General features: G+C 38.0%; 2 protein-coding genes across 2 annotated transcripts in view; both read left to right on the top strand.

Annotated features, from left to right (window-relative positions):
* The first annotated feature begins 3,028 nt into the window (after nt 1–3,028).
* On the top strand, nt 3,029–16,095 carry SRP54 (signal recognition particle 54). Its single transcript, XM_085301691.1, has 15 exons — nt 3,029–3,153; nt 4,287–4,378; nt 4,996–5,080; nt 6,074–6,178; nt 7,367–7,433; nt 7,520–7,577; nt 8,251–8,401; nt 9,559–9,707; nt 11,097–11,197; nt 11,299–11,385; nt 11,784–11,857; nt 12,057–12,165; nt 13,014–13,184; nt 13,640–13,735; nt 14,406–16,095. Exons 1-15 carry the CDS (start codon nt 3,076–3,078, stop codon nt 14,495–14,497), a joined length of 1,515 nt encoding a protein of 504 aa, XP_085157817.1. The 5' UTR covers nt 3,029–3,075; the 3' UTR covers nt 14,498–16,095.
* A 907-nt stretch (nt 16,096–17,002) lies between these two features.
* Nucleotides 17,003–18,464, top strand: part of FAM177A1 (family with sequence similarity 177 member A1) — a 16,338-nt gene continuing 14,876 nt past the window's right edge. The window contains exon 1 of the mRNA XM_085301817.1: nt 17,003–17,246. Within this exon, the coding sequence (XP_085157943.1) occupies nt 17,003–17,246 (244 nt within the window). The remainder of the gene's footprint in view (nt 17,247–18,464) is intronic.

An 18,464-nucleotide genomic window follows, 5' to 3' on the forward strand; every position in this document is an offset into this window, starting at 1 on the left:
TCGCAAGCGCTGACGGGTGTTGCCTCGCCGTTTTCGCCTGTCCGCACCCGCGGCGCAGCCCAGCGGCGGAACAGCGGCGGCGCAGGGGCTGCGGGCGGAGGTGCCCGGGCCGACGCGCAGAAGGCAGCTCGGTTTGCGCAGAGCTCGCTGCGCGCTCCGCGCTAGCCCTGCCCGACGCGGGCAGCCTTGTTGTTCGCGGGGGTGCCGTGGCGGATCCCAGCTTGTTCCGTGTGTCTGTGCGGTGCTGCATCGCTAAAGCTAAAAAGCTGCGCGCAAACCGCGGATGCTCGGGATGTCGTGCGTGTGCGGCGTGGCCAGTGCTGGTGCCCTTCGGGCTGTCCCCCAAGCCAGGCTGGCTGCTTGCTGGGACGGCTTATGTACGTCGTCATCTGTAGCGTGGCTGACAACCTGAGGGGGCTCTACGTTAGGTTCAGTACTTGGCACCTCTGAGTAATTCTGATGCTTTATAAATCTCCAGTATGCTAGCAAAAGCAATTTCTATCAAAACAGCTAAACTAAYTCATGCGCCTTTATGTGGTGTTTGCATTGGTCTTATTTTAAGACTGTTAGAAGTAGTAAGTTAAATTACTTTCTGGAGTTTTGCAGTGAAAACATATGTCTATTAGGCAGCAATCTAACTCTCTGTATTTGGAGATCTATAGGATTGTGGAAATTCAGATGAAGTTTTCTAGATGTTTACATTATTGCTATATGTTGGTCATCTCATTAAGCTTCCTAGATCTCGCATCCACTGCTTACTTGAGCAGTGCTGTCCTTATGSTAAGGAGCTTCTCACTATTACTCTAACAATCCATGACTGAATGCCTAGTAAGGAAAACTTTGAGTTTCGTCACTTCAAAATGTTTTATAGGAGTCCGCTTGCAACAAAGTAAGAAGGTGGATATCCCCATCAGAGCTGCAGATGTTTTTATGGACCGCTTGTATACAAGTCTTTTTTTAATGAATTTTCTATACTGTTTCTATTGRTGGATCATGAGGTTCATGTTGTAAGTTTGCTTATCTGTAGTGTTGGCTGACTCACCGAATGGCTATAGAAGTTATACTGATCACTWGCTTGGTATTTTTTATGTGGTCCTTACCATAAAAACTTGCATTTCTTTTTCTTGTTTACTTACAAAATAGTTGGACCACACAATTACGAAGTGCTTGAAAATGTTCTGAACAGAGCTTTTAACCATCGGCTGAGGAAAGGACTGCCATAACTCTCCTGTCAAAAGATCTCATAAGTGGGGAAAATTAATTATCCTGTTAATGATAGGCAAATACCTTGCAGGCAAAGCTCCTAATAAAAGATTGAGTTTTCTTTGGTATTAGATATCAATAATATCTAATGACAATGTATGGTTCTTTGAATTATTTGTACATACAACATACATATGCTTACTTTACAGTTAGCATATTTGTGTCACTTGCTACAACCAAGGCCAGTACTTACGCCATATTAATTCTACATTTTCTGAAGCTTTTGGGGGTTTGTTCTGTATTATAGCCCCCATATTGGAGGGGTTGGACTGGCTGTCTCTTCTTGTTTTACTGGAGACTTGTTTGTTTGTTTAAAATAACTCCTTGTCAATATTAACTCTCAACTAAACAAACACCCAGGAGGCCAGCTTGCATGCAAAACTTGTTTTATTTAATTTACTATATGTCTTTTTGTTTATTTATAAATACATGGTAAGCCTGGCTTTTTAGAGCTTGTAGTGCAAGTAGTAAATTTCCATGAGTGCATGTAAAGAGCTTTTCTTCCATCCTATCTTGTCTGTAGCCTCCTTTCTTAAATTGATGAAAGTGTAGTTAATGAAGAAAAAAAACATTTAAGTCAGCTACTCTGATTACAGCAGATTTTTTCTTATATTGCTAAGTTTGCTTTCAGTTCTGAAAGAAGAATTTAAATCAGAATTCTGCTATTTACAGGGGAGTGGTTTCAGTTAGGTATGAGAAACCAGCTGTGAAATTAAACAAAAGATAAAAARAATCTGAAGAACTCTATTTCAACAGTAACTGCTTCACTGAGACTTCTGTGCTCTGCAGACAAATGTTGTTTTGTCTATTTTCAGAATTTTAGGTTGCTTTTCTATCATATGTTCTTTCGAGTATTTTGTCACCTTGCATAGATGGTCCTTCCATTTTTCTGCTCATTTCTTTCTGTCTCTATTAATGACCCCCCAATTTTCTCTGTCACTTAAACCTAATTTAGAAATTGCTCTATTTAGAAATTGCTCTATTTGCAGTCACTACTATGTTCTGTTTCTTTGCAGTTGTATTTAAAATTATTTTTCTCTTTTGTGTCTACAGATTAAGTTTTTACATAGATGATCCATTATACTATGTATTGGCTAGCACAGCATCTTTTTCTTGTTTCTCAATGAAACGTTTAAATTTACCTAAAAAAACCTATAAATTGAGGCATACTTTAAGCTGGAAGATTGGTCTGCAACGAACAAAAACTGTCTCTCTTCCTGTAAGAGTGAATCCTAAGACAGAACATGAATTTTGCCCCTTAAAAATGCAAGCATGTTTGTAGGGTTATGGAAGTGAGAAATCCAATTGGATTTATAATAGAAGAGAAATAGAACTGATCAGTAATGTTCCACCTTGCTAGCAAATTGTGTTGCTTCTGATCACGTTGTCTGTGCAGGATGCAGAGCTTCTAAGTTATCCTGCTTGATTTCATTGTATCATGAAACATATTGCTGAGAGGAAGAGAAGAAGCAATTAGCATTCTATCTGGAAGGCTGTCTGCACTGCTTTTTCTTGGTGAACTGAGTGCATGAGCATACCATACAGTGAAATGCTTCCTATCTGCAGAAAGTTATTTCTGTTTTTAAGTAGGCCATCAGGATAGCCTAAAATTAACTTTAGGCCAATAATTGCAAAGAATAATTGTTAAAAAAGTAAAACTTCTGTGCAGCCTTTGATGGGGATAGCAAAGCAGGTCTCTTAACCCWAAATATACTGGAATAATTCATTTGAGAAGGCACAGCTTAAACAAATTTTAAAATTGTTTTTTAAATGTTTTTCAGATTCCTCTGAGTTGTATTTGAAGCCGCCAAGATGGTTCTAGCAGATCTCGGAAGAAAAATAACTTCAGCATTGCGCTCTCTGAGCAATGCTACAATTATCAATGAAGAGGTATGTAATGTGCACGTGATTGCACTATAACATTTAGAAAGCAGAAATGCTGATAGATTAGGCTGAGTTTACTCTCCAAATTATGTTGATGAAAAATTTGAAGTAGGCTGTGATTTCTAAACCTCTTCTTTCTATAGGTAAAAATTCTAAAATTTGTAACTCCTTGCTAGTACTGCCAAAACCTAGAACTAGTTTTAGACGTGTATTATCACCTTGGGCATAGTGGGTCTCATGGCTAGAGAATCCTAGAATCTGGTGGCTGTACCGATGGATAGCAGTGTTCCTGGGAGATAAACCAGAATCTGTCTCTAGATTTGGGTTGAGGGTAGGCTGTGAGACCGTGTAGAGCGCTCTGAGGCATGCGTTCTGCTGGATTATGTGAATGGGTATTAGAGTGGTAGGAGCTGAAGTTGTCAGAGAAGCAACTTTTAGTCTAAACTTTTCCCTGTGAAATGTGAGGATTATTTTTGATGCCGCATTTGCGTTCAAGCCAATATGGTGTGTGGTTCTAGAAGCCATTTGACTTGGTATAGTCCGTATTTTGTAATTAAAAATTTAAAATGATAAATAAGCGTGCTGTGTTTTATGGATTGAAAAACAAGATTAAAAGCTAACTGATGGGATGGTTCAGAAGTGCCTCTGGAGTGAATAAATTGCTAGAAACTTTAAAAGTAGACAAGCATATGATTTGTGGCTTAAAGTGTCTAGAAAGTAGGCTTACCAAGGCTTGTAGTGGTGTCAGCATAGCGTGAAAGCTTGTATATAAGGWAAAGGTTTGTAACAAGTCTTAGTGTACAAAAGTATACTTTTGCCTATAGGGAAATTTAGAAAGTTTTGCTACCTTACTAGTTGTTGCTAATGTATTAGGAAGTATTCTGCATTACTTTGCTGTAATATGCATATTACAGATTGGAGACCTTCCTTTTTCAGTATGACTCTTTCAAATTTAAGTTGTATTTGCACATGAACAAATGCAGAGACTTTTAATTTTTGTGTCACTGAATATGATGATAGGAACGTGCATTTAATTAATAGCCTTGACTGTATGTTAAGTTGATAATATTTGAACACTTCTTTCAAGCTAGCCAATACAGTGTACTGTATTTCTCTTATTTTTCTCTTATACTCTAAAGGTTTTAAATGCTATGTTGAAAGAAGTATGTACAGCATTACTGGAAGCTGATGTTAATATCAAACTAGTGAAGCAACTCAGAGAAAATGTCAAGTAAGTAAAATAATCACAGTAACGAATTTGACTTTTAAAGTCTGTAAAAGTTGTAGTTTGAGGTTACAGAAGAATAACTTTCAGCTTGCATATGGTTTTCTTACAAATGCAGCTCACCTTCAAAGACCTCTTTTCCCTTTTAACAGGAAAATGTAATTTGGACAAAATGTCTAGCTAGTTCTATCAAAAGAATCTTGCTCCAAAGAAGTTTGGCCAGTTATTGCTGTTATTTTCTTTTTTYRAAAAAAGAAAAATGTTGCTGTCATTTGGGTGGTATAATGGGTGGACAAGTTCTAGATGCTGCATCTTTGCATATTCTGTGCTGCATATAAACAACCTGTACATGTGACCAGTACAGTTACCCGGATGATTTTCAGATGTGTGGCTCAAGTAGAGTAGATTTGAAACATGCAAGTAAATTATTTTTTTCCTTCATACAAAAGTTATGTCTCTAATACATGTCACTCCTTAAAATACCCTTTGCTTGAAAAAATCAAGGCAAATCAAAGTGCATCTCCAGTTGCAAAGAATTAATCTATTTTTAGCTTGAAGTTAGACTTTAAGCTATGCAGTGTTTTTATGGCTTTTGTTTTATTAAAACCATTTCTTAAACTCAGATCTGCAATCGATCTTGAGGAGATGGCATCAGGCCTAAACAAAAGAAAAATGATTCAGCATGCTGTCTTTAAGGAACTTGTTAAGGTAGGACTTCAAAATTCTGTATTACATCACTTTTTTTTTTAACAGCCTGAGCTATGTAGACAGTACAATAACAAGCCAGATTTTGAGATTCTAGTACATTATCTACAGTTACAGGTATTTCTCACCTGTTTGGGTTGTTGTGTATTCTTTTCTAAAGCTACACCAGAACTGCAAAAAAATAGCGTGTTTCTGATTGAAACTATTTGCTGGATGTCTTTCATAGACTAACTTCAATTAAGCTTTTTAAGCTATTAAGCATTTGAAGTTTAAAGACAAAAAAAGGGAAAAGCATTATTAGTTTCTAGACTGTCTTTGGGTTATTCCAGAAATACATCTTGGGTACCTTAATGAAGACTTGCTCAAACTACTTATATACTCTTGTGTAATAACTTTTCACAGAAAAACTAAATAGATATGTTTTTTTTTGGGGGGGGGGAGGGGGTAGGAGGGCGGGAATTTTTGTTTGTCTGCTTGGTCAAGTCAGAACCTGGGCATCAGTAGTGTCTCCTCTTTCCAATCAACAGAATAGAGCTTTATTCTTGTGGAATCTATACTTTGCCATAATGGCTCTGGAATGTGTGTGTCTTCTGCTTGTGCAAGAGGTGAGGCAGTTAGCCCTAGAGTCAGTCTTGTACTCAAGGGCTCTCACCAGAAGAGGTCCATCTTGGGCACTGATGGTGARGAGGAGGTCATACATATTCCAACTAATATATATGAACATGTGTCACACGCATACAGGCAACCCTGACTTCAGTGCTTGACTTCAAAAAGAAGCTAACACAGTTAATGTTGAGGAATGATTAYGTGGGATACTATGCGATAGCTTGCACAGGCTATTGCAGTTCACAGTAAATCAGCAAGTGGCTAAGACAAATTAAGATAAAGTATGGAAAAATCAGTTTACTCCATTAAAAATAAAACTAGGCACCTAGCCAAATATGACACTAATAATTCTGTGCTTCTGAAATTCAGATATTATGCTTTGTTTCATAGCTTGTAGATCCTGGGGTCAAAGCATGGACACCTACCAAAGGAAAACAGAACATCATAATGTTTGTTGGGTTACAGGGAAGTGGTAAAACAACAACCTGTTCAAAGGTAATTTTTTTTATATATGTATATTAAGCTCTTTGGTGTGACTTCTGTTACCTGTGTTGTATTTATTAAGGTAAAGCGCCAAYTGATTACAACACAGCAGTTTGAGATGAGCTGACTATCCAAAGCAATATTCTTTTGGGTCAACTTATGGCTTGTAGGATTTGTTTCAAAATGGTTTGTTYGTTTGTTTAACTAAATGCTTGGTGGAACAATATTGTATATGGTAACAAAGTTCTATGTATTTCTTACTTCTTGGATCTAATGCAAGTACTGTGAGCGGAGTCAGTCTCCTTTCATTAGCTAGTTAATGGAATCAGTGGAAACTGGCCTCTATGTTAGATGCCCCAGATAAGAGTGGATGGTGTGAAACCTCTTCCAGCCACCAACTCAGTAAGCAAATTTAGATCTATATTTTTAAGGTTAAAAAAGAATGCTCTGAGTCAAGGCTTTACCGCAGTTGCGGTGGTTGTTGTGAAGAAAAATTATCGTATGGAAAGATGACTAGATTCATCTTTGCGTATTTTAAGTCATCTTTCACAGATTCATATGCAAAATTAGACTAAATTTAGCCATGTTCTGATTTTGTCAGAGTTTCCTTGTGATACTTCAGACAGATCCTATTTTGGAAGTATTTTAATGAGTGACTCAAACATTCTCCAAGTGTGCATTGTACTGGTATAGCTCATTGTTACAGGAAACTAAAGATTCCTTTCATTGCTTTAAAACATGTCCTTGGTATAAAAATATCTTCCCCTACCTTTTGTCCTGGAAGTAAAGCAGTAAAGAAATGTACAAGCTGAAGCCAAGAGAGTAGTTAATGTTGAAGTGCTTAATGCTTTGAGTAGTTTCTAAAAGCTGTTCTTATCTGCAGTATTAAGAGTAAACAGGAGTAGTAAAATGGGAGCTGTGGCTATTTATAGCCATCCTTAGCTCAGGAAACTGAAATCAGAAGCTGAGTCAAGCAACCATTTGCATCTAACCAGAAATAGTTATTTTTATAATATAATTTTTTAAAATAAAGGAGGTGGCAACATTTGGTACTTGTTACTACACAGACTCAGTTGTAGGCAGAATAACTGAGGAAGGCTGGCTTAACTGCATGCTTGGTGACCTACAAGCTATTATACAATGTCTTATTTTCTGTTGGAGTTTTGGTGTAACTACATCTTTTGGATTTCTCTTTAATAGTTAGCATACTTCTATCAGAGGAAAGGTTGGAAGACTTGTTTAATATGCGCAGACACATACAGAGCAGGTAAAGAACCAAATCATTAATGACTATTTGTATTATCTTCAGTATTTAAAAATTTTTAGATAGTCCTTTGACTCTGTGTCTTRCAGGTGCTTTTGACCAGTTAAAGCAGAATGCCACAAAAGCAAGAATTCCCTTTTATGGGAGGTAAGCATCTTTCAGAATTAGTTCTGCTCTAACATTGTATAGCTTCCCATTTAGTGTTGCCTAATTATTTAGATATTAATATAAYAGTTGCTCTGGTCAGGCTAGAAGTCTGTCTAGGTCAGTGTACTGTTGCTAGTAGTAGATGATAGGAAGAGTGTAAGAATAGATCAGACATTTAGGGATAATTCGCTAGAATGTTCTCGTAGCTTGCAGCTGTTACGGCCTGAGGACCTGACCAGACACATGCAGATTTTCAGGAAGTCRTCCAGGTAGCGTTTTTACAGATCAAGAAAGTTTTGGACTCTTTATTTCTATTGTCAAGTAATGGCAGCAGTGGACCTGAAACAGTTYTGGTGTATCAGTAAATCACTTTCTGCTATACTTGAAGTGCACTGATTAGGTGCTCAGTTGTATTTTATCTGAAAGAAGGGCTACCAGAACCTTCAGCAGGGAGATGGATGGAAAGTGCTTTGTTTCAGTTCACTAGATAGTAAAAGCAAATGGCTTAGGAAGTCATGCTTTCACTTAAGCAGTTGTTGCCTTCCCATAGGAGAAGGTCCATCTTGAAATTTAGGTGGATCTATAATTAACAAGTTTACAGTCAAGTAATTAAAGGTTTGCTTTGGAGCAAGGATTTGCATGTATGTTGACAATGCTCTTTGCCTTTGATCAGTTATACAGAAATGGATCCTGTAATAATTGCCTCAGAAGGTGTGGAGAAATTTAAAAATGAAAACTTTGAGATAATYATTGTTGATACAAGTGGACGTCACAAACAGGAAGATTCTTTGTTTGAAGAGATGTTACAAGTTGCTAATGCCATAGTGAGTAGTTCCAAGAAATTTAGTAGCTTCTGTTATAGTAATTTGGCTGCAAATCAGTGTTCGTCTCCAAATGTTTTATGTAGATTTGTTTCTCCTGGCATGTGTCAGCACTTGAACTTCTGGAATATAATAGAAATTACAGACTGAATATTTAAACATATTCATGCAAACATGAATAATAAACTAAGGCTGGATGATTGGTAGTTGATAGTTCTGTGCCAATTTTTAGTCCTTGCATCTGTTAATTCAAGGATGCTTGCATATARCTAGACTACACTTACTGCCTTAACTTGGCATTTTGGCAATCTTTGCATTGACAAACTAGAATAAAAGATTTTCTGTAGCTGTGCATATTACCAAAGTTTTTATGACTGCCATGAATATTTGCCTTGAAACAGAGAAGATTATTGCATAATATTCAACAGTTTGGATATGTAAAAGAAGCTGATGGTTTTTGYGTGGATTTAGAAAGTCTGGCAAGTTTGTGATTCCATGATCAGAGTATGACACCTCCCACGCAACTCTTGCTAATGGATTRCATGCTTTCAGAGGAATGGGACATCTTAAAAAACTCTCAGCGTAAACAAATGGGAGCTGTTGTTTGAYATTAATTGCTTGTAGGTACTAATGAGCTTATTGGCTTAGATGCTGGCTAAAATGATCCAAACATAAGTAAAAACTGTTAACCTGTTAAATTTTCGATGCTGTAGATTCTTTCACAACTAGTAACGTAGCGTAAGAATTTTTGAATGGGTCTTAGAGAATACTGTTCATAAAACACAGAAGTCCTTTTTAAGTGTGCACAGCTTTTACAGAATCATAAAATATGTKGGGTTGGAAGGGACCACTGGCTCTGGAGATCATCTGATCCAACACCCTGCTCAAGCAGGGTCAGCTGCAGCAAGTTGCCCAGGACCATGTCCAGTTGGGTTTTGAATATCTCCAAGAATGGAGACGSCGCAACCTCTGGGCAACCTGTTCCAGTGTTCAGCCMCCCTCCCAGTGAAGAAATGTTTTCCTGTGTTGAAGTAGAAAATGTACTAATGTTCTTATGTACTAACTGTTCTACATTAAGTTCTATTCTGTGTGAACACAATTTAAGAAAACAGAAAACAATTATTCTCTTCTTTACTTTCTTTTTTTTTTTTTCCTTCCAGCAACCAGATAACATTGTTTATGTGATGGATGCATCCATTGGCCAAGCTTGTGAAGCTCAAGCTAAAGCTTTTAAAGATAAAGTAGATGTAGCCTCTGTTATTGTCACTAAGCTTGATGGACATGCAAAAGGAGGTGGCGCTCTTAGTGCGTAAGTACTGTGATATAATTGGGTGTCCAATTTCTGGGCACATGCAGTGTCTAGACAACGGTGAAATGTGTTAATGTCTCGCAGAAACCTATTCTGTGAAARTGTTACTGTTGTATTCTGCACGGTATAGAGATTTAAGTCAGTAAGTTTATGTTTTTTTTTATCCTACCTCTAGTGGCCCTGTTGATATTTAATGTCTATCAGAATCAGATACTGTGATATATTTCCAACGTTGCATTGTGATTGTGTCACATRTCAAACTTCTGTCTTAGAACAGCAGTATAAACGATTATTTTTATTACATCTTGCGTATCAAAAATTTTTGGTAAAAAGAAAAATTTGGACATGGCTCACCTAAAAAAGTTTGCTGCTTATTTAATGCCCAAGRCTGTCTCCAAAACGGAAAAACTCCAGCATGTCACATCTAATGGCTCTAAAATTGTGATGCAGATTTCTGGGTTGTCAGTGTCTAGTAACTTAGTTTTCAGTCATGTTTTCTGGATTTTTCTTCCTCCTTGTTTGGCTTCCCATGTGCTATGCTGAATCTTGACAGTCTTCACTGTTTAGAAATGGTCATGTTTCATCTTCAGCCTTATATTCATCTTCAACCTTGTAATTTCTAGCTGCATTTGAATGATGCAGCTTGTATGGAGCCAAGATGATTTGACAAAACAGTCTAAGGTAGCAAGCTGGTGTGAGATAAATCGCTGTCTGATCTTAGTGTAGGATCTTTAAACTGCCATCTGCAATTTGCTGTTTTTTGTAATAGTGATGGAAAACTAAACTTACGAGCAAAATATAAATACCAAAAGTGAGTTCCAGCTGTCGTGAGCTTGCATGCGTTAAGAAGCTACTGTATGTCTTACGCTTCCTGTAGCTTGGAAGCTGAGTTAATCTAATAGCTGCTGCCAGTGATTGATTCCTCAAAAGCTTTAATTTTTCTCTTATTTCTTTTGTAGAAGGCATAAGCTTTTTTTCCTTGTATTGAAAATGAGATTGCTGTCTGTAAGAGGAACCCAGAAGAAAAAATAATCAATGCCTGTCTCAGATGACCTCCCAGTTCTAGGATGGAGTGGACATGATTCATTTTTCTTTTGGTCCTCTTGCCTCAGCAATGAAAATGAGGAACTTATGTTTCTATTAATCATTTTGAAAGCAGAGTATAGTAGAAGCAGAGTGTGCATTTTTTTTCAAAGTGCCAAATGTAGAAATTTGCCAGCTATTTCCAGATACATATTCTGATTCTAGATGTCGAATRTTTTGCATTCATAGTTTGAGGATTAAGAAGGATATTTGAACAGGTTGCATTGTGTTGGTGGTGCCTAGCTGATGGTGCTAATAAAATCTTAGTATAATTTGTTTTTGAGTAAAATATATGTTTTACTGCAGAGTTGCTGCCACAAAAAGCCCTATTATATTTATTGGAACAGGCGAGCACATAGATGACTTTGAACCCTTTAAAACACAGCCTTTCATCAGCAAACTTCTTGGTATGTACTACTTACAACTGTATTTAAAAGGCACTTYGGATAATAGAAGGCCAAAGTGTAATTTTTTTTAAATGCCAACTTAAAGTGGTTTTGTCTTCTAGGTATGGGTGATATTGAAGGATTGATAGACAAAGTAAATGAGTTGAAGCTGGATGATAATGAAGCACTCATAGAGAAGCTCAAACATGGTAAGTTATTCCCTAAGCCTAAACAGCAGRTGGAACTAGTCATGAAGGTTCTTTATAAAATGTTGATCACAGAGTTACTTGTCACTACATATAACACAAATTATCTCAAGTGCATTGCTCTGTCTTTAATAAATACGGCAGTCAAGTAAATTGAGTTGTGTGCTTTTCATCAAGTGACGAGTAGTGCTATAACCGCACATTAACTGGCTTAAAATTCTTTAAGTGTGTGCCATCCAAAACGATTTAGCCATATTAATGGTGGAAAAGAGGTTTATTTGTCTACTTAGCTATGCACTATGATATTTACCTTGTAAATATAACTAATAATAATTGAGAAAGGACAATAATGCTAAAATATTAGTGTGATCTTTGCTAACTTTATTTTTGTTGTATTTCAGGTCAATTTACCTTAAGAGATATGTATGAACAATTCCAAAACATCATGAAAATGGGACCATTCAGTCAGATCTTGGTTAGTTACCCCCAAAATATTTTTATTTTTATCAGCTTCTCATTCATGTTTGAAGAACTTTCAAAAACAGTGAGATGATTTGCCTGCTTCTGTGATATTTATCTGCTGAACTAAAACTTGCTGTCTACTTTTCTGGCAGCTGAATTCAAGTTAGCTTTGCATAATCTGACACAGCTTTTATTTTACATTTTAAAACTAGGGCATGATCCCTGGTTTTGGAACAGACTTCATGAGTAAAGGCAATGAACAGGAATCAATGGCAAGGCTAAAGAAATTGATGACTATAATGGACAGTATGAATGACCAAGGTAAAACAAACTTCCACTACTATTTCATTTCTTTTTCTTTTCCATTTTTGAACAGTCCTATTCACAGAGATCCTTTTGGGATCCACAGCCAAACCTAATCTTACACCCAACCACAAGTTAGGTGTAAGGTGTTTACAATGACAGACGAGAGAGGAATAATCACCCTTAGAAATGGCAAAGGGTACRTTTGTGTTCCTGTAGCTTAAACTTTCTGAATAAGTCCAAATATTTAGAAATCTACTGTGACAGTTGAGATTCTCTTCCTGTTCCCTTATGTAGAATAGGTGAGATTTCAAAGTGTTCTATTCAAATTAGTGTATTTATTTTAATAAAGTGTAGCTTGTCTCTTAAATGGTTAACTTACTATACTTGCACATTAAAAAGTTACATTCATCTTTAGTCCAGCACTGCTGTCTTCCTATCCACCCTCAAGCTTCTTTACCCAGTGGTGTAGTCTGCTCCCTGGAGTTCAGGGTGTGTTGCGTCTAATTGATGTACCAAATCTTGTGGGAGAAGCATGCTCTTACGCTTTTGCTAAACCCGTTAAGATAGCTTGCACTGGATAAGCTGAGAGCATAATTAGCTCCCACAGATTTTTCCATTGTGGTGATTAACATAGGAAAGAGGCCAGTGTTTCAATACTGTTCCCATAAAATATGTACCTCAATTATTTCTGTACAATTCTGCATTGTCATTTCTAAAACTAGTTTTGTATTCTAAGGAGCTAAGTATAAACTAAGTTTCATATTCTAAATTCTCAGCAAACTTGTTCTTATTATTGCTGTCAGGTTGTAACACAAACGTTTAATGTTTGTTGAATGCATTTTTCTTTCTGGCGCTAATTGCAGAACTTGACAGTACAGATGGTGCCAAAGTTTTCAGTAAGCAGCCAGGAAGAATCCAAAGAGTGGCAAGAGGTTCAGGTGTATCTACCAGAGATGTTCAGGAGCTCTTGACCCAATACACTAAGTTTGCACAGATGGTGAAAAAGATGGGAGGCATCAAAGGGCTTTTCAAAGGTAAAAAATAAAACACTTACTGGCTCGGTATGGCAGTCATTTGATGTGTGGACAAAGAGGAGAAATTAAAAATGTATATTAGATGTTGGGAGAGGAAAAGGGGATATGACTGAAGAGCAGGAAATGGGTTGTAGCTAATTCATTCTCATTATATTTGAAAACTCTGTAATAACTGGTTAGAGCTATACTGTTCTTCATGCTGCTAATGTGTAACTGGGCAGGGAGAAATACTGTATTTTTGGCTTTATCAATGTGGAGTTTTAGTACTACAGTACTGGCACTTGTTGTGTGGGGGGCAGGGGCTGTTCATCTTTAAACCCCACTAAGCAGTTAGTATGCTAACTTTTGATTGCTGACTTGAATGACTTTGAATCCAGAATTAGGCGGTAAACTAGTTTTAGCCTTGTATGTTAATCCATTTGTGTGGGTTTTTTCTTTTTTGTTTTGTTTTAAAGGTGGTGATATGTCAAAGAATGTAAACCCATCTCAGCTGGCCAAACTAAACCAACAGATGGCAAAGATGATGGATCCAAGAGTTCTTCATCATATGGGTATGTGTTGCCCTATTTACATCTCAAGAAAGTCCTACTAAGCAATTACAGTGGTGCATTTAAAATATAGAAGTGAGGAGTGCAATGTGAAAATATGAGTCTGTATATRTTGTATATCATTATTAAGTATTTCTAGCTCTTCTAATGAGAATCAGAAAACTTAGTCTGAATGTTAGGAATGCTTTGCATTTACCAGTGCTTASTCTAGCCTCTTYATTTAAACTAAACTCTTCAGTTAACAATTAGAGTGATACAGTAGTAAAGCAATTACATCCAACAGGCYGTAGTAAAGCATGTCTRTTTCTAAAATTCTCRTCTTTCTAAACTTTACCTCAAATARCTGGATTTGACAAGCRCAGCCTTTAGTAAAGAYTCCTATACTGGAACCTTATCAATTGATAGTGATYACTCCTGCAGTTTTTCTTTTGTCTGGATCTTAATGCAGAGCTCATCTTCATAAAACTCATTTTAAGTCTGGTGTCTGCAGATCTTTCTAAAGTTACTTACTCAGTTGTCCTTTTTTGATATTCATCTAAACCTGACTGAGCTTCTTTGACTTTTGCATTTGTATAATATTCAGATTACATTATATGTGCTATAATAGCACCTGGAAGGAGTATAGCTGTGCTTCAGAGTTAATTAACACATACATGTTCTCAATTTTCTGTAGGTGGCATGGCAGGATTGCAGTCGATGATGAGACAATTTCAGCAAGGTGCTGCTGGGAATATGAAAGGCATGATGGGATTCAATAACATGTAAAGAAGCCTTAATAAAAATGGACTTGGTTGACTGACAGTTTGTTGCAACTTCAGTGAAAGGATTTGCTTTCTTCCTTTTTACAGTGATGGGGGGAGTGATGTTTTGAAATCTTATTCAGGCTTCTCAGTTTCTACATCTAATTTCTGAAAATTATTTTTGCTTACACTAGTTCCTCTCCTCTGATACCTGATGGCACAAAGAGTAATTCAGTATGATAAGACAAAATCATGATGTAAAATTTTAATATTTAGAGACACTTTTAAATTGTTTACATCAAATGGCAGCCATTATATTTGTAAACAATCCTGATCCTCGGTTATAGTAACATAAAATGTCACAAATATACTGTAAAATAAAAGTGGTTATAAATACGGGAATAGTCGTTTTTCTTCAGTTCTTTCATAGCTGTCCTTTATTAGCTTGTAATGAAACTATTTTCTTACTGARAATGACTGCAGTTTGACTTTTTTTCTGATTACTGCTGTGACTACTGTTTGACACAAATGCTATGGCAATAGTTCAACATCTAAAACTTGCTGGTACTGCTGTTCAGATTTTCTCACTGGAGCACTTTTAGAAGAAGGTGTATGTGTTGCACTCATTTTTGTGCAAAATTTTGTTTTGCAGAACTGTATCCTTCTCTCCTAGTACATAAAGAATCAAGTTACTAAAATCATACAGGTAAGCAGATGTCTTTGCTATATGTGACAGCTTGATAATCTTCATACCAACTGCTAATTAAGCAGTTGTCTTGGTATAAAGATGAGTCTCATAGAATTCTGTTCCTTTATTGAACTTTCATACTGAACAGCCATAGATAGCTGTATTTGACAGACCATRTTGCCCCCAGTTCAGGTACAGCTACAATCTGAGCTTAATTTCCTATAGAATTTCTTTGTRCTATTTCAGTCCACTGTGTTGGTCTGAAATAGGCAGAATCTACAGGCAAATTTCAGAAAATAGGGAAAATAACTGAACCTTAAAATCTGACATAAGTATTAGAAAATATTGTAAGACGGTTCATCYTTATAGATGGTTAAGCAAAGAGCARCTGTCATGAATTAAATTTTTAATATACTGCAGAATGTTTGGGTTGCAAATGGACACCCATTTTTGTTCTTTAGGTAAGATAAGTTAAATGYGATAATTAAAATTAGCATGTTCATCTGTTAATATCAGCCAGTTGTTTGAGGAGGTGACAGCTAACACACCTGCTAGTGAATAGCTTATGTGGGTAATTATGGTCTTGTGCTAATAAAACATAAGGCATACTGTAACTTACAGTTCATGACATTTTGAACTGTTTTGCACTATTCGTGGCATATGTATTCTATGTATGGAGGATGCTAACAGATCTTTAGGTATGGCATTCACTGCAACACTGCATATCAGTCTGTTAAAAGACCAATTAATTTGCATCTTTCTTAGTATTTTAAATGTAACAGAAGATTGAACACTTGCGTATCATGAGCTTGTGGGAGATGTCCTCAGSTACTTGTCTTTTGTGTGTGTTTACTGAAACTGCACATTATGTTTTTACTTTATAGTCTTCTAAGTTCTTTACATGAGCAATGAAAAACAATGCAATATACAAAGCAGTGCAACAAAGAGTGGCAAATTTTGTGTTTTGGAACACATTTGGTAGGGGAGAGTGGATAGTGGCCCTGATAGACATCAAACGCAAAAAGAATAGGCATATTGAGGATGAACAGCGAAGCACTGTGCTTCTGTGCAGGCTTGATCAGAGATTGCCAAGTTATCAACAATTAACTCTTTTCAATTCATTACACAATTTTTAGTGCTGAGTTTTAGCGTGTAGTTTTAGTATATGGCTGCTTCCAGACAGGAAGAGAGCTGACACTGGCTGCCTGTCTTGGTAAAGGCAAGTTTAGAAGGCATTTCCTTAAAAGTATAAGATGCATTAATTTTATTTCAAAGGTATACCCTGATATAAACAAATAGCAATATACTGCTCAGCAGTTCCATGGAAGTGAGCTCTTATGTTGATGTGCCTGGTAGAGCAGACACCAGCGTCTGTTTGGAATAACTGTATAAAGACCTGAACTGAAGTTGGGAAGTGGGTATAGGCTTGTGTTGCAGGGGCTTCACAGAAGAGTTCAGCTGTACAGGAGCTCCTCTATAGTTCTGTCACAGCTTATAGAAAAAACTTTTTTTTTTTTTTTTTTTTTTTTTTTAGGGAATGTGAGAAATACTTAGTGATGTTTAGATCCTGCAGAGCTCAGTCTATGGGTAGAAGAAAACCCTACAGCTGTTCTGAGAGAAGTTGTGATGTCTTGTATGTTCTTTCAGGTGGAGGTTCTGAATCAGAGAATTAATTGCATCGAGCGAGGAGAGGATACGTAAAACTTGCTATGCCAGGAAGTGTCATGAGTCACARCTCTCCTTCTTGCGCTGTTTGCTTGTGTTAGGCCTCTCGTACCTGCCCTCCACAGCATCCTGGCTTATTTTGCATAGAAGTTCTCTTTGGCATACAAAAAAACTAAAATGCTGAGAGGCAAGCRAGCTTCGCAGAAAGCTGAAAAGTTAGCAGATGGAGCGCTCTCCTTCCATACGGGTGCGTGGACGGCAGGCCTTGAAATTGGAGCAGCTCGGGGAGCGTGGCACCGGGAACGCTGCCTCCCGCCGCGTGTCGGCGGTGGCCGTTTGGGCAGTCCCCTCAGTGATGGCAATGGGGTGGAAGCTTCGAGCAGCTTTTTGGCYGTTTTGATATCTGGACAAATGGCTAAATGTAAATTTCATTGAGAATTTGAAATAAGCTATGAAGCGTTTAGTCAGGTAATTGTAGTGGCCAGGGAGAGCCACCAGAAGGAGCTAACACACAAAGTAAGCTYGAGTCTTTTTGCTTCGGTGTTTTTAAAGTAGTTCTATTTTAGAATTGCGTCCTTATTTCAAAATCAGTGATACCCTGTAGTCACCTTTTTTTCTTTAGTTACAGTATGTTAATAAACTCTGAAATGCATATGCTTAATGCACACTAATACAGAAGTATGCAGCTGCTGCATGTTTATTTTCTGGAAGATGGTGGAGATGATTATATTTTTAAAAATGTTTGTTCTGTAAAACTTCCAATGGAAGACTTTTGATCTTGCCAACTGAGGAACTGATCCAKCTCACGGATCAAAATCGGAGCTATCAAGTGGCATTGGTGTGCTTTGGCCACCACACGGCATTATTTATTTGCTGGTAAGGGTCTTTCTACCTCTCCTCGGGACTTTCAACATTGACACTCGATAAATGTAGTGAACCTGTCTAGGCAGCCCGTGCTGAGATCCACCTCRGTACTACTGCACAGCCGCTGTCGCTGCAGGGCGAGCGAGGCAGAGCAGTCTAGGTGGGGGCAGATTTCATACCGACTTTCAATAGATACTGACGTCTTTCGATCGAATACTTCCTAAGTAGGATTTAGACCCTTAACTATGGGTGAGAGGTGTTTTTAGGTCTGTATGCTATGTTCTTTCTTTGCAGCGTTAAGTAGTATTTCTTTAGCATATAAGAGAAATGCTTAGGCGGGAAGTATCAAAGACAGAATATTGTCAACATACGTGACAGTAATTACTGTGGAATTCAAGTATATTCTGTGGAATTCAAGTATATTCTGTGGAATTCAAGTATATTCTGTGGAATTCAAGTAATTCTCGTTGCCCCTCCGGCCCCGCAGCACTGCTGTGCGGCTGGTCCCTGTCCGCTGTGAAGCGCGCAGCGCCCCGACCCCCCTCGGGCACGGCTTCGGGGCCCGCGCGGCCGCCTCCTCGCGAGCGGGGCGCTTCTCTCCGCCGCGGTGAAATCCCGCTGCGCGGCGGGAGTCACCAAAGCGAAGGAGCCGGAGGCCGCGGCGAGGGCCGGGCGCGGCGGCGGCTCCCGGCCGAGCAGGCCGCGGCGGTCGCTTAGCAACGCCCCCTCCCCCCCGCTCCCGCCCCGCCCGTGACGGGCGGCGCCGCCGCCTGCT

Source organism: Rhea americana, unplaced genomic scaffold, assembly GCF_003343005.1.
Source record: "Rhea americana isolate MKP2758 unplaced genomic scaffold, rheAme1 scaffold_18, whole genome shotgun sequence".
NCBI lineage: Eukaryota > Metazoa > Chordata > Aves > Rheiformes > Rheidae > Rhea > Rhea americana.